This window comes from Hyperolius riggenbachi, chromosome 3 (assembly GCF_040937935.1).
Source record: "Hyperolius riggenbachi isolate aHypRig1 chromosome 3, aHypRig1.pri, whole genome shotgun sequence".
NCBI lineage: Eukaryota > Metazoa > Chordata > Amphibia > Anura > Hyperoliidae > Hyperolius > Hyperolius riggenbachi.
In genome coordinates, this window is record NC_090648.1 from 435,763,278 (window position 1) to 435,787,555 (window position 24,278).

Here is a 24,278-nt window from a genome sequence, read left to right on the forward strand (position 1 = left end):
ACTTTTTTACACCCTAAGTACGCTAAGGGGCCCAAAGTCCAATGAGTACCTTTAGGATTTCACAGGTCATTTTTGTTTCAAGACTACTCCTCACGGTTTAGGGCCCCTAAAATGCCAGGGCAGTATAGGAACCCCACAAATGACCCCATTCTAGAAAGAAGACACCCAAAGGTATTCCGTTAGGAGTATGGTGAGTTCATAGAAGATTTTATTTTTTGTCACAAGTTAGCGGAAAATGACACTTTGGCCTTGATTCATAAAAGTGCTGTCGGGAAGGTAACGTCGAGCGGGGAAACACCGCTGTCGGTATTTCCGCATTCAGGGTGGTAATTCATAAAAATTTTGCTAGTTGTGACAGGCGTGCGGAGATATTCCGCTGTAGGCAGGCGTTAGGCTGTCGGGAGACATGCGGAAACAGGAGAAGCAGGCGGAATCCCTCCGTGCGGTGTTCTCTCTGCAGCTGCTTGGGAGGTCTGTCCCATTCACTGCAATGTATTCCGCACGCTTCTCGCCACATCAGAGGTAGCGGTAATACCCGTCCGCATACCGCTACCTCTAATCTTTATGAATTGACTACTTGTTACTTTTGCTATGATAATCACCGCGCAAGGCGGTGATTGATCACTCTGCTCGCGAATGTCGGCTTTTCATGCGGAAAAAGCCTTTATGAATACAGATTTTGCTGTGTGGTCGGTAAAGTGAGCAGTTTTCACCATTTCCGAATGCGGGAATGCTTTATGAATCGAGGCCTTTGTGAAAAAAACAATTAAAATCAATTTCCGCTAACTTGCGACAAAAAATAAAATCTTCTATGAACTCGCCATACTCCTAACGGAATACCTTGGGGTGTCTTCTTTCTAAAATGGGGTCATTAGTGGGGTTCCTATACTGCCCTGGCATTTTAGGGGCCCTAAACCGTGAGAAGTAGTCTTGAAACAAAAATGACCTGTGAAATCCTAAAGGTACTTATTGGACTTTGGGCCCCTTAGCACAGTTAGGGTGCAAAAAAGTGCCACACATGTGGTATCGCCGTACTCAGGAGAAGTAGTATAATGTGTTTTGGGGTGTATTTTTACACATACCCATGCTGAGTGGGAGAAATTTCTCTGTAAATGGACAATTGTGTGTAAAAAAAAAATCAAACAATTGTCATTTACAGAGATATTTCTCCCACCCAGCATGGGTATGTGTAAAAATACACCCCAAAACACATTATACTACTTCTCCTGAGTACGGCAATACCACATGTGTGGCACTTTTTAGCAGCCTAACTGCGCTAAGGGGCCCAAAGTCCAATGAGCACCTTTAGGCTTTACAGGGGTGCTTACAATTTAGCACCCCCCAAAATGTCAGGACAGTAAACACACCCCACAAATGACCCCAATTTGGAAAGTAGACACTTCAAGGTATTCAGAGAGGAGCATAACGAGTCCCCGGCAGATTTCATTTTTTTTTGTCGCAAGTTAGAAGAAATGGAAACTTTTTTTTTTTTTGTCACAAAGTGTCATTTTCCGCTTACTTGTGACAAAAAATATCTTCTATGAACTCACCATGCCTCTCAGTGAATACTTTGGGATGTCTTCTTTCCAAAATGGGGTCATTTGGGGGGTATTTATACTATCCTGGAATTCTAGCCCCTCATGAAACATGTCAGGTGGTCAGAAAAGGCAGAGATGCTGGAAATGGGAAAATTCACTTTTTGCACCATAGTTTGTAAACGCTATAACTTTTACCCAAACCAATAAATATAGGCTGAATGTTTTTTTTTTTTAATCAAAAACATGTTTGTCCACATTTTTCGCGCTGCATGTACACAGAAATATTACTTTGTTTTAAAAATGTCAGCACAGAAAGTTAAAAAAATCATTTTTTTGAAAAAATTCATGTCTTTTTTGATGAATATAATAAAAAGTAAAAATCGCAGCAGCAATCAAATAGCGCCAAAAGAAAGCTTTATTAGTGACAAGAAAAGGAGCCAAAATTCATTGAGGTGGTAGGTTGTATGAGCGAGCAATAAACCGTGAAAGCTGCAGTGGTCTGAATGGAAAAAAAGTGCCTGGTCCTTAAGGGGGGTAAAGCCCACGGTCCTCAAGTGGTTAAAGTTTGCACAGTTGGTCACTGGGATTAATATTCAGGAAAATTGGTGGAGCCTACAACAGCCAATCAAAATTCACCTGTTGATTTTCAAGGGGAATATTTAAATTGCTGCTATTCTTACACTGTTAATAGCTGTTAATAGCAGATGCCTCAAACCTGGTACAGTTGGTCACTGGGTGACTGGGGTTCAAATTTAGAAAGGGGGCAGAGCCACAAACAGCCAGATATGGTTCATTTCAATGGGAATATACAAATGATTGATACCAAGGACCCTAAAGCTCATAAACTTGGTAATTGAGTGACTGTATGTCTAGGTCAGAAAAAATGGGCGGCGCAACAACTAAAAACTGCAACCATTCTTACACTGTTAATGGCAGGGTTCCTAAACTTGATACGGGTGGCCACTGGGTGACTGGGATTAATATTTAGAAAGTGGGTGGAGCCTACAACAGCCAATCAAAATTCACTTCAAGGGTAATATTTACATTGCTACCATTCTTACACTGTTAATGGCAGAGGCTTCAAACCTGATACAGTCAGTCATTGGGTGACTGGGGTCCAAATTCACTTAAGGGGATGGAGCCACAAACAGCCAATCCGATTTGTTAGATTGATTTCAGCCATTCTGTTATTGGCAGGTTTCTCAAACTTTACACAGTTGGTCACTGGATGGCTGGGATTAATATTCAGGAAAGTGGGTGGAACCTACAACAGCCAATCAAAATTCACCTATTGATTTTCAAGGGGAATATTTACATTGCTGCCATTCTTACACTCTTAATGGCAGATGCCTCAAATCTGGTACAGTCAGTCACTGGGAGACTTGGGTTTAAATTCTGAAAAGAGTGCGGGCTACAAACAGCCAATCAGATTTGTTTAATTTCAATCGAGAAATGCAATTTATTGATGCCAAGGACCCCAAAGCTCATAAACTTGGTTATTGAGTGACTGTATGTCAAGGTCAGAAACATCCAAAAACAACTAACTTTTTACATGGGAAAATATAAACTGCAGCCATTCTAACACTGTTAATGGCAGGGTTCTCAAACGTGACACAGTTGGTCACTGGGTGACTGGGATTAATATTCCGAAAAGTAGGTGGAGTTTACAAGAGCCAATCAAAATTCACCCATTGACTTTCAAGTGGAATATTGAAACTGCTGCCATTCTTACACTGTTAATGGCAGAGGCCTCAAACATGCAGTCACTAAGTGACTGGGGCTCGAATTTGCTAAAGGGGCGGAGCCACAAACAGCCAATAAGATTTCTTTGCTGGAAAAACGGCTTCCATTCACACAATTTTGATGCCAGGAACTTGAAAGCTCACAAACTTGGTCATTGAGTTACTGTGTGTTAAGGTTACAAAAACTGGGTGGAGTCAAAAACAGATTTCCCCGGGAAAATATAAACTGCAGCACCTTGGAGCCTTAAAAAGCCAATCAATATTCACCTGTTGATTTTCAAGAGAAATAATAAAATTGCTGCTATTCTTGCGCGGTTAATGGCACAAGCCTCAAGCCTGGTACAGTTGGTCATTGGGTCACTGCGGTTCAAACTAAGAAAAGGGGCGGAGCCACAAACAGCCAATCAGATTTGTTTTTATTGATGCCAAGGACCCGAAAGCTCACATACTTGGTTATTAAATGACTGTGTGTCCAGGTTACAAAAAGTGGGAAGAGCCAAAAACAAATTTCACTGGGAAAATATAAACTGCAGCCATTCTTACACTGTTAATGATAGGGTTCTCAAACTTTGCCCATGTGGTCACTGGGTGACTGAGATTAATATTCAGGGAAGTGGGTGGAGCCTATTATAGCCAATCAAAATTCACCTGTTGATTTTCAAGGGGAATATGTAAATTGCTGCCATTATTACACTGTTAATAGCAGATGCCTCAAACCTGCTATAGTTGGTCATTGGATGACTGGGGTCCAAATGCTGGAGAGGGGTGGAGTCACAAACCGTTAATCTGATTTAATTTCTATGGGAATATACAAATTATTGATGCCAAAGATCACAAACTTGGTCATTGAGTGTTTGTGTGTTAGGGTTAGAAAAAGTGGGTGGAGCCGACACCAGCCAAATACATACCCGGGCAAAGCCGGGTTATCAGCTAGTAGGTTTATATATACTTTAAATTTTAAGATTTTTGCGACAGTGGTCTTTTTAGATCAGTATTGCACAAAATTGATCCCGTTCTTAATTGGGAGCAGATCGGATATGCCGGAAATTATCAATCGATCCGTGATCTGATGGGTGGTGTAGTGGTTAGCGCTCTCACCTTGCAGTGCTGGGTCCCTGGTTCGAATCCCAGCCAGGTCAACATCTGCAAGGAGTTTGTATGTTCTCCCCGTGTCTGCGTGGGTTTTTTCCGGGCACTCTGGTTTCCCCCCACATCCCAAAAACATACAGATAAGTTAATTAGCTTCCCCCTAAAATTGATCCTAGACTACAATACATACACTACATGATATAGACATAGGACTCTGGTAAGGATCAGATTGTGAGCTCCTTTGAGGGACAGTTAGTGACCAGACTACATACTATGTACAGCGCTGCGGAAGATGTTGAGGCTATATAAAAACTAAATAATAATAAGAAAATTGTGGGTACCAGCCTTTATAGGCCCCTATCAGCACAAAGTGCACTCGATTGTACTTAGCCATGCTGTATTTATTTAGCAATCGAGTAGGCTCGTGCCTACATATGTATGAGAGGCGGGCAGCTCACTGGCCACCCAAAGTGCCCTGTTCTCCCCTTCCTCCATTCCTGCTCCCTCCCTCTACAGTGGCGATTATCAGAGGATGCTCACCAGCTCCATGTGTGCACTGACATCACTCTTCAGCACAGCCTCCAGCAATGTCTCCATGGTTACAGCAAAATCCCTCTGCCTGTGACCCGCAGGCACATACCCCTGCGTCACATGTCTCCGCTGTAACCATGGAAAGAATGGTGGAGGCGCAGCTGAAGAGTGACGTCTATGTTGGCGTGCATGGAGCCAATGAGCATCCTCTGATATGCGCCTCTCTGCACAGGGAGGGTGGACTGAATAGAGGGAAGGAGGGAGAGAACGGGGCAGTTTGGGATTTGAAAATCCGAACCTAATACCTATACCTAATAATGAGCACATCTGGCTGCTATATGGGGGGTGCTACTTTCGATTCCCCAAGAATTTTCACAGAAAAGCTTGTATTTTAAAATAAATGTTATTTTACCACAAAAACACGGAAAAACATTTGTACCGTGAAGAATCAATATTTTGACTGCGAAAAATAACAAAACATATTTTCAATGGCATTTTCTTTCGAAAATCTAATGTAGCATTATTTTTGCGAAAATTAATGCAAAAAGAATATTGGAATTGTCACACATCACAGCTGGCTATATTGGGAGGGGGTACATTTATTTATTGTATTTATAAAACGCCAAAATATTACAAACAAACAAACAAACACAGAACATTTATATCGCGCTTTCTCCTGGCGTACTCAAAGCGCCAGAGCTGCAGCCACTGGGACGCGCTCTATAGGCAGTCGTAGGTTTAGGGAGACTTGCCCAAGGTCTCCTACTGAATAGGTGCTGGCTTACTGAACAGGCAGAGCCGGGATTCGAACCCAGGTCACCTGTATTAGAGCCAGAGCCCTTAACCATTACACTATCCAGCTACTTACCCACACTATCCAGCCACTACCATCACATAATATTAATAAGCTCATCTGGCTGCCTAAATGGGGGCTTCCTATACGGAGGGGGGGGGGGGGGGCTATCTCTGGCTACTTAAATGCTGCCATTTCCCCGCTGCTGCAAGTGTGACCCTACTCCCTCAAAGTCCCTTTAGAGGGCTCCATAAGCCAGAGTACACTTACACTATGATTTAACAAATGGTAATAGACTGTTGATATCAAACTAATTATCAAACTAATTAAACACTCTTTATTAGGTAACACATTAAGCCTGCAAACATCCCCAAAAACAGTCATACTTAGAGGTGTGCACTTTCAATGTATGAATGAGGCTACATACAGTAATTACAGTACAAATTTCTGAATGAAATTTGAGGCTCCTTCAGCAATCCCATCTGCAAATCCATGGCACCATCTTGTGGTGAAAATTGAGAATGCATTCCAGTTTCATCCACATTTATTTACTGATACACCTGATGCCGTAACTTGTGTGTAGCTGTAAGGGACAAACGCCAGTGACTTGAATTCAGGTACCCAAATATGAAAACAGGTTGAAGTAAAGGCTGAAGTGTAGGGCTCAGAGCTAGGCCTGCATTTAGCACACATCTCTAAAAGGATGGAAGGTCGTGGAATTTTGCCCCGGGATTTAAGGGGTATAAAGCCCTCATTCTGAAGCGTCCCCGTGGCGAATCAGCTTGATGAAAAAGCCTGTAGCATAAAAAGATGTATTTTGAAAGGCTTCAGTCTCATCTTTAAGTAGCAGCTAAATCTTCACATCCTTTGGATAAAACTGCAATGCTAATAAATACCACTGGAAGGACCACATGATTAATGGCATGGGAATATAAGATTATCCTCAAGTGTAGATTATTATTTATTGTATTTGTAAAGTACCAACATATTACATAGAGTAGATTTAGGATTCAGGGACTTTTATTCTCATGTCTTTTGTAATAATAAAAAGCCTACTGAGATATTAAAGATGACCCTAAGGCCTCTTTCACAGTGGGACGTTAAAGAGAACCAGAGATGAAGCACCCTCTTGTATTTTACCTTATAAATCAGTGGGAATATGACAGTAAACACCTAATCTGCCCTTTGTTTCATTGTTCTCTGTGTAATCTGACTGTTATCACGTCTGATAAGAATCCCCGACTGAGAAGTCAGGCTGCTCCGTCTAGCTTTGCTACAGAAAGATTATAGCTAAGTCTGTATTCTGTGGTGTTATTTCAAGCCCAAGCCTGCCCCCTTGTGGCTTTGCTATAATGACTCAGCTATAATCATTCCCAGCAAAGCCAGATTTAATTGCTCAGTCTGGGATTCTTGTGACTGCTGTTAACAGACACTTTTAGCAGTGAGGAGGAAACAGAGAGCATGGTAAGTGTTTTCTCTAATGTTCTTACTGATATACATGGTAAAATACACAAGGGTGCTTCGTCTCTGGTTCCCTTTAAAGTCGCACGTTATAAAAAACTATAACAGACTAACGCACAGCAATACAAAGTCTGTGCGACATTCACAGTGCACACGTTGTGTTGTGTGTAACGTGTAGCAATATTTAGAAGATGCTGCATGCTGTGCGTTTAGCAATACATTTGCTGTGTTGTGTGTTGCACATGCTCAGTAATGTTTTTTTCTTTTTTATAATTGTAATGTATGCGCCGTTTTTTGTCCCATCGGTATGCAATGAAAACGGCGCACCAAGAGACACATAACGTAGTGCAAAATAACGTCCAATTTTATAACCTGCATGCACTGCGTTAGGGGCATGTTGTGTGACTAACGTCGCATCAAACGCAACTTCCCACTGTGTAAGTAGCCCCAGTCTGAATCAATAAAATCTGCACTTGATTGAGAGGAATTTCTACCTGGGCAATATAGTATATTTTTAAGAAGATTCTTCCTCTGACATTCATGTGTTCTACCTATTGCGGTCACTTGGGAGCAGACATGGCTGAAATGTTGCTTCTCTCCTAGGCATTTTCCTTTCTATTTGGTACTGACTGCCTTTCTTCCTGCATTCTGGTGTTTTAAGCCAACTGGGTCTATACTGGTGACCATTAATGATGTGTATAAACGATTCTGTTTAGTTTGCTACAATCATAGTCCTAGAGTTGCACAGAGACGTTCTAGCTTACTGCAATCACAATGTAAGAGTGGCTTTCTATGTGTATACATGGAGATGATGCCATGGGAGTGATTAACAGATTAAAGTGAGCTTTATGCACAAAGTACGGCAAAATCGGACCCAGGATTGTTTGTGGTACACTCAGCATTGGTCATACTGCAATTTAACAGCATATAGCGAACATAGAAGACAAACATATAGACATTAAAGCAGGGGTGCCAACATGGTAGATCCTGACATTTTCCATTCTGTATATACAATTGTGCTCCTAAAATTGTACAGTGGTTGATCATTTTGACTAGCTAAATTTTAAAGCAGCTCACAAGCCAAAAAGTGTGGGCACCTCTGCATTAAAGCATAGATAAAAATCAGTAATGTAAGGATACCAGAGAGGCAGGAGAGGAAGGAGGGGCTCTGTGGGGAAAGGGGCTTGAGTTTAGGAGGACTGCTTGAGGGAAAAAGGTGTTCCTGTGTCTGGATGTTTTGGTGGGGATGATTCTGTAGTGGCGTCCTGAAGGGAGGAGGTTAAAGAAATGACTGTCGGGATGGGTGGAGTCATGCTTGATCCCATTGGCGCTGCGCTCCTCAGTCTAGATGTGTGTAGGACGACCAGAGATGGCAAGGGTGATATTGGCCGGCCAAAACTAGTGATGGTCAATGCTAAAGCCAATATTTTGATGCAAACTCATGCAGCTTGGAATTATGCTAGATGGAACTGCTACATTTGATTGGTCGATTTTCAAGCTGCATAACTTTGTGAAATACTATAAAACGGACATCAACCAAATTTTGTTATTTTCAACTCAGACATTGGTTACGTTCCTTTTTCCTAGCGCAAGTTCAATTTCCAATAACTCTAACAAGATTTGAACGTTTTTGTTCCACTGAACCCTTTGCTAGGGGCATTATTTCTGACCTTTATACACTTTTAAATGAACCACCTTTATCTTTCCACCATGGGTATAGGTCCAGATGGGAGTCTGACCTGAAAAGCAGCAAAACACAGGAGGAATGGGAGTCGGCCTATAAAGTATTAATGAGGTGGCACTGGGTTCCAGCCAGACTATCCCATTTATCAGGAACAAATTTAGGACAATGCTTTCGTGGTTGTAACGCTAAGGGTGACATGCTTCATATTTTTGGGACATGTCCCATGCTTTCCAGATTCTGGAGTAGAATATACAGGATCTTCTCAAAAAATTAGCATATTGTGATAAAGTTCATTATTTTCTGTAATGTACTGATAAACATTAGACTTTCATATATTTTATATTCAAATACACACAGCTGAAGTAGTTCAAGCCTTTTATTGTTTTAATATTGATGATTTTGGCATACAGCTCATGAAAACCCAAATTTCCTATCTCAAAAAATTAGCATATTTCATCCGACCAATAAAAGAAAAGTGTTTTTAAAACAAAAAAGGCAACCTTCAAATAATTATGTTCAGTTATGCACTCAATACTTGGTCGGGAATCCTTTTGCAGAAATGACTGCATCAATGCGGCGTGGCATGGAAGCAATCAGCCTGTGGCACTGCTCAGGTGTTATGGAGGCCCAGGATGCTCCGATAGCGGCCTTAAGCTCATCCAGAGTGTTGGGTCTTGTGTCTCTCAACTTTCTCTTCACAATATCCCACAGATTCACTATGGGGTTTAGGTCCGGAGAGATGGCAGGCCAATTGAGCACAGTAATACCATGGTCAATGAACCATTTACCAGTGGTTTTGGCACTGTGAGCAGGTGCCAGGTCATGCTGAAAAATGAAATCTTCATCCCCATAAAGCTTTTCAGCAGATGGAAGCATGAACCCACTTTTTTGAACCAGAAGCAGCGGCAGAAGCGCCTGACCTGGGCTACAGAGAAGCAGCACTGGACTGTTGCTCAGTGGTCCAAAGTACTTTTTTTGGATGAAAGCAACTTTTACATGTCATTCGGAAATCAAGGTGCCAGAGTCTGGAGGAAGACTGGGGAGAGGGAAATGCCAAAATGCCTGAAGTCCAGTGTCAAGTACCCACAGTCAGTGATGGTTTGGGGTGCCATGTCAGCTGCTGGTGTTGGTCCACTCTGTTTTATCAACGGCAGGGTCAATGCAGCTAGCTATCAGGAGATTTTGGAGCACTTCATGCTTCCAACTGCTGAAAAGCTTTATGGAGATGAAGATTTCATTTTTCAGCACAACCTGGCACCTGCTCACAGTGCCAAAACCACTGGTAAATGGTTTACTGACCATGGTATTACTGTGCTCAATTGGCCTGCCAACTCTCCTGACCTGAACCCCATAGAGAATCTGTGGGATATTGTGAAGAGAAAGTTGAGAGACGCAAGACCCAACACTCTGGATGGGCCTAAGGCCGCTATCGAAGCATCCTGGGCCTCCATAACACCTGAGCAGTGCCACAGGCTGATTGCCTCCATGCCACGCCGCATTGAAGCAGTCATTTCTGCAAAAGGATTCCCGACCAAGTATTGAGTGCATAACTGAACATGATTATTTGAAGGTTGACTTTTAAAAAAAAAAACAACCCACTCTTCTTTTATTGGTCGGATGAAATATGCTAATTTTTTGAGATAGGACTTTTGGGTTTTCATGAGCTGTATGCCAAAATCATCAATATTAAAACAATAAAAGGCTTGAACTACTTCAGCTGTGTGTATTTGAATCTAAAATAAATAAAAGTCTAATGTTTATCAGTACATTACAGAAAATAATGAACTTTATCACAATATGCTAATTTTTTGAGAAGATCCTGTATAGACTGATTCAGTCATTGACGGGCAAGAGGGTAACGAAGGACCCCTAGTCAGCTTTATTACATTTTCAAATGGACTATCTCACGAAATCCCCAAACTCTCTTATCCATTACATCTTTGTAGCAGCAAATCAAACAATAGCCAAAGCCTGGAGAACACAATTTGTCTCCTTTGAGGAGGTAAAACAGAGGGTCTCGGCCTTCATGATACAAGAGCAAATGGCAAGTATACTGGAAGACAGGAGCGCCAAATTTCATAAAATTTGGGACCCCTGGATATCATTTATAGGTCCACTATGATATTGTGGCTCTAGATTTCTATTTTCTATTTCCTGTTACGGTACCCCGGGGATACTCACCTTGCTTACCTTTCTCTCTTCTCACCTTTCCTTCTATTTTCTTCTTTTCTTATTTCTCTCTTCCGCCTACATTCTTCTTTATCCAGTACTTTTCCTAGTTGCAACTCAGAGAGTTGACAGGTTTCTCTTCTTTGGGCTCTTTTTTTAAGGCCTCTGCCTCAAGGATTCGAAGGGGTTGTTTTGTGTATCTTTTCAAATGGAGCTTGACAAGCACCACTACATTATCTTGGTGTGAATAGCCCTTGACAAAGTATCACCAGGCTCTAAAATAAAATTTACTGTGGAAATGTATAATTCTCTTTACTGTCACTCATACACATTGTGTGTACAGTCCGTTTAAAATTGTAATTGAAAACTTTAATAATTTTGAAACAGAAAACGGACATCAACCCAGAATTACTCGTATGTCATAGACCATCCCTGTTTATAACCATTTTTCGACTCTTGACAGCTGCAGTTCCACAGACAGCTCTACAAGTCATAATGAACCGTGATCAATAAAGCACCAAAAATACATTCATATTTTATTATTTACAGGAGATGAGAGAAACAATATTACAAATCTTGAAAAAAGATAAAAACAAAAACAGCAGACAAATGAGGGCAGAGAACAAGGACATAAAAAAAATATCTCTGACTTCAAGTGAGGCCCCAGATGGAACGAGAAGAGCCCCCAGGATGGGATTATGGTCAGAGGTCTCCTCCAGGCCATTAGAGGGAAGGGGGACGGTAAGTAAACAGTGTTGTCCACCAGAAACCGGTCAGGTAAGAGGATCCACCTTGTGCTCTCTTCCCCCTCTTCTGATAGGCCTGGCAAGACAGAAACTCCTGAGATAGAATGAGCGAACAGGCTGGGAATGAAGAGATGTCCAACAGAAGCCAATGCCATTGTGGCCAGTGGAAATCTGAACAGATGTCTGGTCCTCGCCCTCCTTCCATGACATAACTTCATGAACCCCATCCTACTGGTGAAGACTGCTATAAAGGTGACCAGCCTGGCAGACCCTATGCCTCCGTCGCCGCTGTCTCTGCATCTCCATTCTGTTGAGGCTGTTCTGCGGAAGGGTCGTCACCCATTTCCACATCGCCAGTGGCTGGGGGCTGCTCTGTGCAAGTTTTAGTTGACTCCTAGCAGAAGACATGTTATAGGAGAAGGTTCACAAACAAACAAGGCAGGCTTGAAGCTGAGATAAAGTAACCAAACAAGAGAACTCAAGCTACAACAGATTGATGTCTCACCAATCAAGGAAACTGTTAGCCCAAATAATAAGCACAACTAAATGTCAGGAAATATACTAAATATTTATGAGAAAGAGGAAATCTATAGACTGACGTATTAAAAAATGATGGAATGTATTAAGGTGCCCATCCATCAAGCAATGTATTGGCAGATCAACCAATCGATAGATCTCTCTCTGGTCGAATCTGATCAGAGAGAGATCTGCTGGCTGCCCATACACCGCAGGCAGATTTCAGCATCGATTGAGAATCGGCCGTTACGCCATATTTGCCGAGTCAGTCCTCGTCCCCCCAAAATGTTGCATCTATCCGCGGCTATTGTTCAGCCGCTTCCCCATTCACACACGTGCTGCTGGCATACAGCATGTTTGCTGTGTGTGACATCCCATGTGCTAGACGCCAGCAGCCACATGGGGCACCAATGCGGAAGCTGGAGGGTGGACACTAGCGGCATAAGCACAGTATCTTACCGCACAGACACATATATAGCATTTGGTGAGGACAGTGTCGGAGGCGGCATTGCAGTGTCAAGAGACCGTTTTCCGAAAGATTTCATGCTGTGATCGATCGGAAATCAGCCTGCAGTGTGTGGGCAGCCAACATCTCCCTTTGATCAGATTCGATAGGAGAGAGAACTGTCTCTTGGTCGATCTGCCAATACATAGTTAGATGTATGGGCACCATTATTCTTCCATGTAAGAATCCCACCTGAACATGATACTTTGGGGAACTTTTGATACAGATCTTAGAGAAATGTCAGAAGAACTAATAAACGTCCTATGTACAATAGCTACTGGGAAGTTTCCAGGACCAGAAAGGCTTCTTGAAGTTTACAAGAAATACTCCTATGAGTTTATCCCTCAATTACAGAAGATTATATGGAAGGAAAAAACAAACATTTCCTATCTGAATTTATGAGACAATACAAAAGAATCCTTTCATAGTTAACGTCAAAAGACCTGGCCAAGTAGATTATTACATGGAATTAGTCATACATTAATTAAGGCACATGGTCGGGACCTGGGGGCGGAGTTTAGGTCCAGAAGTTTACTATGACATTCTACTGTAGTTGACATTTTAACCCAGGTAGAAGCCTCAGGAGTGTCAATCATTACACACAATCTCCTTTTTAAAGTAACACTGTAAAAATCTTTACCTTAAGGTATTGTTATGAGATTAAAGTCATTTTATCTATTGCACATCCATTCCAACTTCATGCCCAGTATGCACCCTTCACTAAATACCTCAAGAGTTTAGTTCACGTTGCCAATCAATTTGGAGCTACATTTAATGCAGTATTGTGTGCAGGCATGCCCATGAACTGCTGTAATAATATAATACTATTGATATTCTATTTTTTTTTTTTACTTAACCTTCAACATGCATGAATTTGGGTTGTATACAGGCTTCCTTCCCTGCTCCAAGCATACAGCTAACCTTTTCCTCTTTCTCCGCCAGTCTCTGGAACATGTTGGCATAGATCTTTTTCTCCCGTTGGTGCTGTTGCCGAATGCGCTGCTGGCATTGCGCTAGCAGCGTCCGAGCTGCTTTGTTGTTTGGATAAAGCTGGATAACCTTATTTAAGTCATCTCGTGCCAGTTCATCTTCATTCACCCCCATGTATGCTTCAGCCCGGCGGAAGAGGCCTTTCTCATTGTTGGGCTCTAATTCTAGCGCCTGCAAGGAGAGCAACACATATTACCATTTTACTGCCCTGGTAATTTTCACAGTTCAGCTCAGCTGTGATTACATTGGCAATAACTTTAGCAAAAATTATCACAACTAAATGATCTATATATTGTTTTTTTCAGGACAAATGAGGCTTTTTGTGGCTGATATTTGTTATTAGTAATCACCTTATTTTCTATGCATTTTCAAAGGAAAATAAGGAAAAAAATACACAATTTATTCACTTTCATACATGATAGCTTTAACTACTTAAAGACCGCCTCACGCCAATGGGCGTGCCCGCGGCAGGAGGCCCAGGACTGCCTAACGCCAACTGGCGTCAAGTCCTGGGGCTGCAGTTTCACAGGGAACGGCCGTGCGCATGCGTGATTGTTCCCTGCCACTTATTAGCCTGCTAGCCGTCGATCGCGGCTAGCAGGCTATTTGTAAACGAAAGGGTAAAGAAATCCCGTTTACAACTGTACAGCGATGTGGTCCCCGGGAGCGCAGTACAGATCGGCGATCCCCGGCCTCTTATTGGCCGGGGCGCAGCGTCCTCTCATAGGCTGATGCCTATGAGAGGCGGAACAGGACGGATCGCCGTCCTGTTCCATAAAGATTATGGAGGGGAGGAGGGAAGGGGAGGAGGGAGGGAGAGAGAGCCTCATAGAGGCTGGGGAAAAAGAAATAAACAAACCGCCGCAGCGATCGGACCCCTCCGGCGGACAAAAAAACGAGTTAAGTCCGATCGCTGGGCTCCTTAGCTGGGCTGTGAAGGAGGCTGAAAAGCCTGCACAGCCCAGTACTGCAAAAAATGGCCTGGTCTTTAGGGGGGTTAGCACTGTGGGCGTCAAGTGGTTAACAGTTCTATTGTACATTAAACCCACACATTTGTCTATCCCTCCTGTTTATTTAAACAGTTAATTTGTTTTGATAATATATTAGATGTAACAATTAAGTAATGTATACAATCTGCTACTGTCTGCTCCTGGAATGTGTATTTTACACTTGTTTACTAATTAACTCTGCCATTGAATTCCCTGAAAGGAGGAGAGGGGTTTGCTGTCATTATTTTAAAACTCTGTAGTGATGTTATCAGGTCAGAGATAAATAAACTGTGTTATCTGAGATATTTTTACGTCATAGGGACAGCAAGTGGTTAATAACACAAACACAACACTAAATTAAATAAAAACATTCTCTTCTTGCTCTGTGACTTGACATTGTTATCTAAAAGAGCGAAAAGCATTTCGCAGAGATACATAACTGTGCTAACATTCAGAAGAGGCCATATGCACAAAGATATCAGCAATAGTAAGCTGGACATCCATATATTCAGTCTGATGTCTTCTTTGAAAAGGTTTGCTCTAGTATAAGATACCTTGGCAATAAAACGTGAGCGGACCTGAACTCAAAACTTCCTCTCTGTTCTAAAAAGATAAGCAACAGCATAATAACCTTTAAAGAACAACATTTGTTACAGCTGCTACAAATTCTGCAATAAATCTGCAGTGGGTCTACTTCCACTTTTTACAGAAGCAGACATAGGGTTAACATCCTGTGTTTACAAATTAGCTGCTCTGCCAAGGCAGTCATGATTACTGAGCTCACACAGCTGAGAGATCAAATTGTGATTAGTCACAGATGAGGGGAATTAAGACAGGCTAAACTCTCTAAATACATTCAGGGTGCATTTCTCTTTTTTCCTTCTGTCCTGTGCAAGAGTTTATGTCCAAGTGATTGTTCTTTTTTTATACTGAAAAAGATATTGATAATCACAGCTTTTGCCATAGCGCTCATGCCTTCGCAGACATCTCCTAGTACCCACCTTGTTGCAGTGATCCAGGGTCTGTCTGTGCTCCACCAGCTTCAGATAACAGGCCGCCAGGTTCAGAGAGGCTGCCAGCTGCAGTGACTTGGATTTGGCTTTCTCTTCCTCTGCCAGCCCAGACTCATGTTCCAGCCAATGCATGATCTTCTTATACTGAATGATGGCCTGCCGATATTTACCTGCCTGAGAAAAGAGTATTTTGGGTTATGTCCCATTGCACAATGCAAATAAGGGAGTGTTTACTATAGAATATATCCACATGGAAAGTGTATCTACAGGGTGGGCCGTTTATCTGGATATACCTTAATAAAATGGGAATGGTTGGTGATATTAACTTCCTGTTTGTGGCACATTAGTATATGTGAGGGGGGAAACTTTTCAAGATGGGTGGTGACCATGGCGGCCACTTTGAATCGAACTTTTGTTTTTTCAATAGGAAGAGGGTCATGTGACATCAAACTTATTGGCAATTTCACAAGAAAAACAATGCTGTGCTTGGTTTTAACATAACTTTATTCTTTCATGAGTTATTTACAAGTTTCTGACCACTTATAAAATGTGTTCAATGTACTGCCCATTGTGTTGGATTGTCAATGCAACCCTCTTCTCCTACTCTTCACACACTGATAGCAACACTGCAGGAGAAATGCTAGCACAGGCTTCCAGTATCCGTAGTTTCAGGTGCTGCACATCTCATATCTTCACAGCATAGACAATTGCCTTCAGATGACCCCAAAGATAAAAAAGTGTAAGGGTGTCAGATCGGGAGACCTTGGGGGCCATTCAACTAGCACACGACGGCCAATCCACTTTCCAGGAAACTGTTTATCTAGGAATGCTCGGACCTGAAACCCATAATGTGGTGGTGCACCATCTTGCTGGACAAACTCAGGAACTCAGGGAATGTGCCAGCTTCAGTGCATAAAGAGGGAAACACATCATCATGTAGCAATTTCACATATCCAGTGGCCTTGAGGTTTCCATTGATGAAGAATGGCCTCACTATCTTTGTACCTCATATACCACACCATACCATCAATTTTTTTGTTCCAACAGTCTTGGAGGGATCTATCCAATGTGAGTTAGTGTCAGACCAATAGCGGTGGTTTTGTTTGTTAACGTCACCATTCACATAAAAGTTTGCCTCATCACTGAACAAAATCTTCTGCGTAAACTGAGGGTCCTGTTCCAATTTTTGTTTTGCCCATTCTGCAAATTCAGTGCGCCAATCTCGGTCATCTTCGTTGAGATACTGCAGTAGCTGAAGTTTGTAAGGGTGCCATTTGTGAGTAGCTAATATCCGCCGAAGGGATGTTTGACTAATGCCACTCTCCAGTGACATGCGGCGAGTGCTACACTGTGGGCTCTTGCTGAATGAAGCTAGGACAGCCACTGTTTCCTCATTTTGGCAAATCCAACACTGAACCGGTTTCATGAAACTTAACAAGCAGTTTGCTAACTGTAGCATGGGAGATGGGTGGTCTCCTAGGGCGTCTTGCATTGAAATCTGCTGCAATGACCTGGTTACTGCGTTCACCAGACATCAACACAATTTCTATTTGCGCCTCACGTGGTAATCTCGGCGACATGTCAATGGCTGTAAACAAAGAGAAACTTGTGAATAACTCAGGAAAGAATTAAGTTACGTTAAGACCAAGCACACCATTGTTTTTCTTGTGAAATTCCCAATAAGTCTGATGTGTCACATGATCCTCTTCCTATTGAAAAAAGAAAAGTTGGAATCAAAATGGCCGCCATGGTCACCACCCATCTTGAAAAGTTCCCCCCCTCACATATACTAATGTGCAACAAACAGGAAGTTAATATTACCAACCATTCCCATTTTATTAAGGTGTATCCATATAAATGGCCCACCCAGTACATTTAAGTTATATGCACATCTGCTCCCCCAGGACCTGCACACGCATCTGGTCTGCCTTTTCACTCCACCTATTTGTGTGTACCAGGGCAACTAAGCATACTAAATCGGCCCAGACTCAACCCTTGTGCTATTCAGGTAAATCAAGAGAGGGGAGCCAGAACAGGAGATTCCTGACCTGATCTTTCAGGAAGCTATGCATGCTATCATTTGGTGCTTACACCTACAAGATTGTGCCTAACACAGTGTATTATGGGAGATTCACATCAGCAGAGGCAGCCTGGAGCCCCATATAGCCCCTGCCAGCTCTACAACAGAGGTAAGGATCTCTTAAAAACAACTATCACAATACGGTCTAAAACAGGCATGGGCAAACTTGGCCCTCCAGCTGTTAAGGAACTACAAGTCCCACAATGCATTTGCCGTTATGAGTCATTACTGTGACTGTAAGACTCCTGCAATGCATTGTGTTCCTTAACAGCCGGAGGGCCAAGTTTGCCCATGCCTGGTCTAAAAGGACACCTGAACTAGGAGAGCTATGGTGGCTGCCATATTTATTCCTTTTTTTCAACAGTACCAGTTGCCAGGCAACCCTGCTGATCTCTTAGGACTACCAATCAAGGGTCCAAATTCTCATAATGCATATCTAATTTATTGTAGTATCAAAACACATAGAAAACCCCCAAACACGAACAGATTTGCAGATTATTTTGATCGTAATAAAATAAGGAATGAAATCAAAGGTGTATGTGGAAAATATAATTGTATAAGCTGAATAGGTGAGATTGGTGGTTCAATTTGATTGAAAAAATTGTTCATGTGAGATTGAGCAAACAATTGAAATTGATTGCAAGTAGGCAATCTCAATGTACATTGACTAGAAAATTTGATTAAAAGTTGTAATAAGTAATGAGATGTGACAGCTTGCAGACAACAAGAAAACAAATATGTTGCAGCATCAAAATGAAGATGGAATGATTTAATGAATTGGAAGATGCATAAATCTGACTTTGTTGTTGCAATGAAACGAATGGCAGCTCAATGATCGCCCCTGTGGGTAGGTCTGCCTGTTGGTGGGAAGGAAACTAGGACGATAAAAAGGGTTTACAGCAATGCCCCCTCTCTTAGATCCACAGCAGATGCACTGAGGAAGCTCACGTGACTAAGTGGGCGTAACATGTATGCAGGTGTGGCGAGCAGGCCAACGGAGAGAGAGTGCGGAGTTGGCGTCCTTCTCTGCCGGCCAGAGAAGACTTACACCAGAACAGCCTCGGTGAAAGGAAGCGCGCGGCGGTGTAAGCTGTGGGACGCCGCGGCTACAAGACGAATGAGACAGCAACCTGAAGAGGCAATGCTTGTTGAAGAGGTGGGGAGTGCTGCTATGCAGCGATGAATAGCTGTGAAGTTTGCTATATGTCCAAAGTCTCTGTTTGAGCTGCAGCGGAGCAGCAGAGGCGATTAGTGACTCCACAAGTTGTGACAGTCTGAGTGAATTCACATTCATGAAGCTGCATAAACCTGTGAGGTCTGGAACCCACTACAAATCACAATTCGCTAGCGTTTTTAATTAGCGTTTTGTAAGCGATTTCATGAACGTTTTCCGGCGCTTTTGTGAGCGATTTTAAAAAGTGTAAGGTTTTTGCCAGCGATTTGCAACTTTAATTCTGATTGGTCCTTTCAATGTATCATAATTTAATTTACAGTCTGCAATCGCACTCAAATCGCTATGTGTAGCGATTTATGAGCGATTTACCAGCGCTTCAATACATTACATTCAAGCGCAAACGCTACAAAAATGCTGCATGTCCTGCGATTGCGATTTTGCTAATCGCAATCACTACTGTGGGATTTGTTACATTTAGTTACATTGGCAGAATGTTTAGGGAAAGCTCTATCGATTTAAAGTGCTCCGTAAACGAAAAAAAAAAAAAAGTTGAAAAAAAACGGAGGTAGTGTCCCCATTAGATATATACACAGAGGATGAAGTTGCTACCTGAGGACTTTTGACAATTGGAATTTTTCACTGCAAATTCAATTAATTATTCATAACCTGTCCAAGGACTTTACATTGTATGCATGTGCTGTATGGATGTGCTGTATGCATGTGCTGTATGGATGTGCTGTATGGATGTGCTGTATGGATGTGAGGAGCACTCCAACTTCAAACAGGGGGGAGAGAGTTTGGGAGTTTTCTATGTGTTTTGATACTACAATAAATTAGATATGCATTATGAGAATTTGGACCCTTGATTGTTTGTGTATTATTATTGGTTTTGTAGTGCTCCCCCTTTCTAAGGGTATATGCAAACTGTAATAACCAGTTCACCGGAATTGTTTAGGTATGATCTCTAATGCTCGGCATACACGAACCGTTTCTGCAGCTCGATTAGCCGCCGGATCGACTCCCGCCGCGTCCCCGCGTGCGCCTGGATCGATTCCTACGGGCGCTTCCTTATCTTCTGCTCGTTTTCCGCTGTTGTCCGGCGGGCAATCGGACATCAGCGGCTCGATTCATAAGGAAAATCTAACTGTGTATGCCCAGCATTAGACTGCAGTAGAGTCTTAATCACACACCTGAAACAAGCATGAAACACCTGATCTGCAACATGCTTGTTCAGGGGGTATGGCTAAACGTATTAGAAACAGAGGCTCAGCAGGACAAGGCAATCTGCATTGTTTAAAAGAAAATAAATAAGTGAGTCTCCGTATCCCTCTCAGTTCAGATGTGTTTAATCACTTCCCATTCCTAAATGTTTACTCCTAAGGGCTCGTTCAGACTATGCTGTGCGCATTTCTGCAGCGTGTATAGTGTGCGACACGCAAGCACGGTAGAAGGTCACAGACAGCTCTTCTACATGTTCCCATCATATGCGCTGCGCAGCAGTGCGATGCGCTATCGCACTGCTGCATGCATTTTCAGGAATCGCAGCGCAGATCCCATTCACCTTATAGTGAATGGGAACTGCAGCACATAGTAGCGAAGATGGCGTGCGATCGTACGCGTTTCATTCAGATCGCACAGCTATCTCCGCTAAATGATGTGAACAAGGCCTTAAAGAGGAACTCCAGCCTAAACAAACATACTGTCATTAACCTATTTTGGTTCCTGGACGTAGTTTCTACGTGCACGCGCGCTCCCGCGGCCGATCGTGCGCGTGCACGCGCACTCCCGGCCGCGGATTCGGTAGCCAAGGAATCAATGTATCGGGCTATGGAGCCCGATCACTGATTCCTCTCCCCCGCTGAAAAAGCGACAGCTTCTCTCGGAAGCTGCGCCTTTTCTGGCCGTTCCCTTCCCGATGTGTCACTCTAAGCGCGTGCTACGCTTAGAGTGACGTCATGTAAACAAACTCATGGCCGCCATCTTGTGGCCAAAAAGTAATACTACACCTGAAAAAAAAAAAAAAAAAAAAAAAAGAATTAACACACATTTACATTATAAATCTATTGTTTACCTCCCACCCTCCCAAAAGTACCCAAATAAAATGTTTACTATAAAAAAAAATCCATTACAATAAAAAAAAAAAAAAAACATGTAAATATTTACCTAAGGGTCTAAACTTTTTAAATATCAATGTAAAGATGAAATATTTCTATATTTTTTTTATTTTAAACTTGTAAATAGTGAGATGCAAAATGGAAAAAATGCACCTTTATTTCCAAATAAAATATTGTCGCCATACATTGTGATAGGGACATAATTTTAACGGTGTAATAACCGGGACATATGGGCAAATACAATACGTGAGTTTTAATTATGGAGGCATGTATTATTTTAAAACTATAATGGCTGAAAACTGAGAAATAATGAATTTTTCCATTTTTTTCTTATTCTTCCTGATTAAATGCATTTACAGTAAAGTGGCTCTTAGCAAAATGTACCCCCCAAAGAAAGCCTAATTGGTGGCGGAAAAAACAAGATATAGATCAGTGCATTGTGATAAGTAGTGATAATGTTATAGGCTAATGAATGGGAGGTGAACATTTCTCACGTGAAAAACGACGGAACCTGAATGGGTTAAGTTACATTAGTTATGTTAATTAAAATAAATAGGTAATATAATCTCTTACTCACACTGTTTTAAATGAACAGGCAAATGTTTGTGATTTCCTTAGGGCAGCCATCTTTTTGGTTGAAAGGAGGTGATAGGGAGCATGAGACAGTTCCAACTGTCCTGTGTCCTGATCACCCTTCCCAGTTGCTAGGCAGCGAGAACAACATCATCAGAAATCCCATCATGCTTTTCACAGCATCAGGGGAAAAAAGCCCGGGCAGTTTGCTTTGATGGGGCGGAGCTTAGCTAAAAATGCAGCTAAAAATGAGACTTTGGTAAGAAAAACAAAGTTCTGATGCTGTGAAACTGTTAAAGAAACACCAAGCCTTTTCAGTGCTGCTGAGTAGATTTTTAGTCTGGAGGTTCACCTTAAGATTTCTGACAATGTTGGCATTTCAGCTGTGTCGATATTGATATAGGAATAACTTTTTATTACGTATGCTATTAAAGTGATACATTTTTTTTATTTTAGGTACAATCTATCTTTCTTTGGGTAATATTTTTTTTTGCTAAAGAATGGTGTAATTTTGTAGACAATTGACAGGGGAAGAATAGGCAAAAATGGAAAAATTATTTTTTTCTTCACATTTCACCCTTCCTAATTTTTCAGTGACACAGTTTTATAACACCTCAAAATACTATTCCTTGGCTCATACCGGTTAAAAGGATCCCACATTTGCCATGTTTCATCACTAGTTGGTCATGTAACGTTACATTATCACCAGCCTGTGTGTCTGGAGCGATTGCATGCGATCACTAAAGGTGCATACACACATCAGACTATAGTCTTTGGAAAATGAAAGATCACAGACCAATCTTACCACCTTCCATGTAGTATGAGAGCCATACCTACACAGTCTTTTCTATGGAGCTGAACTCCACATCAGAAAAAAATCTTTGCAAGATGCTGCACACACAGATGCTGTACAGACACAAAAGATCAGTATCTGCAAAAGATCTGTTCCTGCCAAAAATCCATTCCTGCAAATTGCAATGATAGTCTATGAGATCTGCAGATCATCATACACACCTTGTTTAACTGACATTCATCTGCAGATCAGATCCACCAGGATGGATTTTCAGATCTGCAGATGATTGTCTGATCTGCAGATGAATGTCAGTTAAACAAGGTGTGTATGATGATCTGCAGATCTCATAGACTATCATTGCAATTTGCAGGAATGGATTTTTGGCAGGAACAGATCTTTTGCAGATACTGATCTTTTGTGTCTGTACAGCATCTTTGTGTGCAGAATCTTCCAAAGATTTTTTTCTGATGGGGAGTTCAGCTCCATAGAAAAGACTGTGTAGAGTATGGCTCTCATACTACATGGAAGGTGGTAAGATTGGTCTGTGATCTTTCAGTTTCCAAAGACTATAGTCTGATGTGTGTATGAGCCTTAAGTCACACAGTTTGGGGATTCCATTGCTGTGCAAATGCTTTGCTCATCTGGGTCATATCAGATCATAGTGGGGCTGTCAGTGTGAGGTTTGTAAACTAGTAACTGCAGATGTATGTGGCTGGAGATTTTTTTAAAATTAATCCAGAACAGCTTTAATTTATAACTGTTAATTTAACATTCTTTCAGCAACCCCCAAACCATGTCATATATGACTCAGGCAAGGGCAGCAACACCGCAGACAGTTTGGCAGAAATCCAGTCCAGGCTTGATGGATGACGTACAATATCCCCAATGGAGCTGCTTGTAGATCTCTGAAGAGGCAGTAGTAAATCAGTGTGTCAAGTCCTGTTGCTAAAACCTACCTTAAAGTATTGTGTCCCCCTTTCTTTGACCAGAACTCCCTGCTCCAGCTTTTCCTCGCTGTTCATTTCCCAGGATTCTTTGGCCTGCACAGAAAACAGTTTTATTATAAGGAATATGAAAGCAGATGGCAAAACACAGTGGAGAAGGCAGAGCTCAGGAAGAACAGTCACCTTCTCAAAGCTCTTCAGCTTCACTTCATAGGACAAATCAGTATTAGGCGGGACCTTCAATGGCTCATAGCCAGAGCTGCCAAAGCCGTACCTGTAAGACACAAATACACCGAACAGCATGAAGCACAGGGAACAGCCAGAACAGCAAAGTAAGGAAATATTAAAGGAGAACTGTAATGAGAGGGATATGGTGTGGCTGCCATATTTATTTCCTTTTAAACAATACCAGTTGCCTTGCAGCTCTGCTGATCTATCCGGCTGCCATAGTGACAATCACACCAGAAACAAGCATGCAGCTTATCTTGTCAGATTTGACAATAATGTCAGAGACACTTGATCTGCTGCATGCTTGTTCGAAGGTCTATGGTTAAAAGTATTAGAGGCAGAGGATCAGCAGGACAGTCAGGCAACTGGTATTGCTTAAAAGGATATAAATATGCCAGCCTCCATATACCGCTCACCCCAGGTCCACTTTAATAGGCCACATCAACAATAGTGCTATAGTGGGACATTGCTACACATAGGGCTTGATTCACAAAGCGGTGCTAACTGTTAGCACGCCTGTGAAAACCCCCTTAGCACGTCTAAACAAGCTTTTCGCGCATAAAACTTTACGCGCGCAAAACTTTATGCGCGTAAAACTTTACGCGC

At 42.1% G+C, this 24,278-nt stretch overlaps 1 protein-coding gene across 1 annotated transcript in view; it reads right to left on the reverse strand.

Moving 5' to 3' along the window:
• Nucleotides 1-11,531: 11,531 nt before the first annotated feature.
• Nucleotides 11,532-24,278, reverse strand: part of FKBP4 (FKBP prolyl isomerase 4) — a 32,592-nt gene continuing 19,845 nt past the window's right edge. The window contains exons 6-10 of the mRNA XM_068277661.1: nucleotides 23,628-23,718; nucleotides 23,457-23,540; nucleotides 15,755-15,940; nucleotides 13,696-13,935; nucleotides 11,532-12,147 (exon numbers count right to left, since the gene is read on the reverse strand). Of these exons, the coding sequence (XP_068133762.1) occupies nucleotides 12,025-12,147; nucleotides 13,696-13,935; nucleotides 15,755-15,940; nucleotides 23,457-23,540; nucleotides 23,628-23,718 (724 nt within the window). The 3' untranslated portion in view covers nucleotides 11,532-12,024. The remainder of the gene's footprint in view (nucleotides 12,148-13,695; nucleotides 13,936-15,754; nucleotides 15,941-23,456; nucleotides 23,541-23,627; nucleotides 23,719-24,278) is intronic.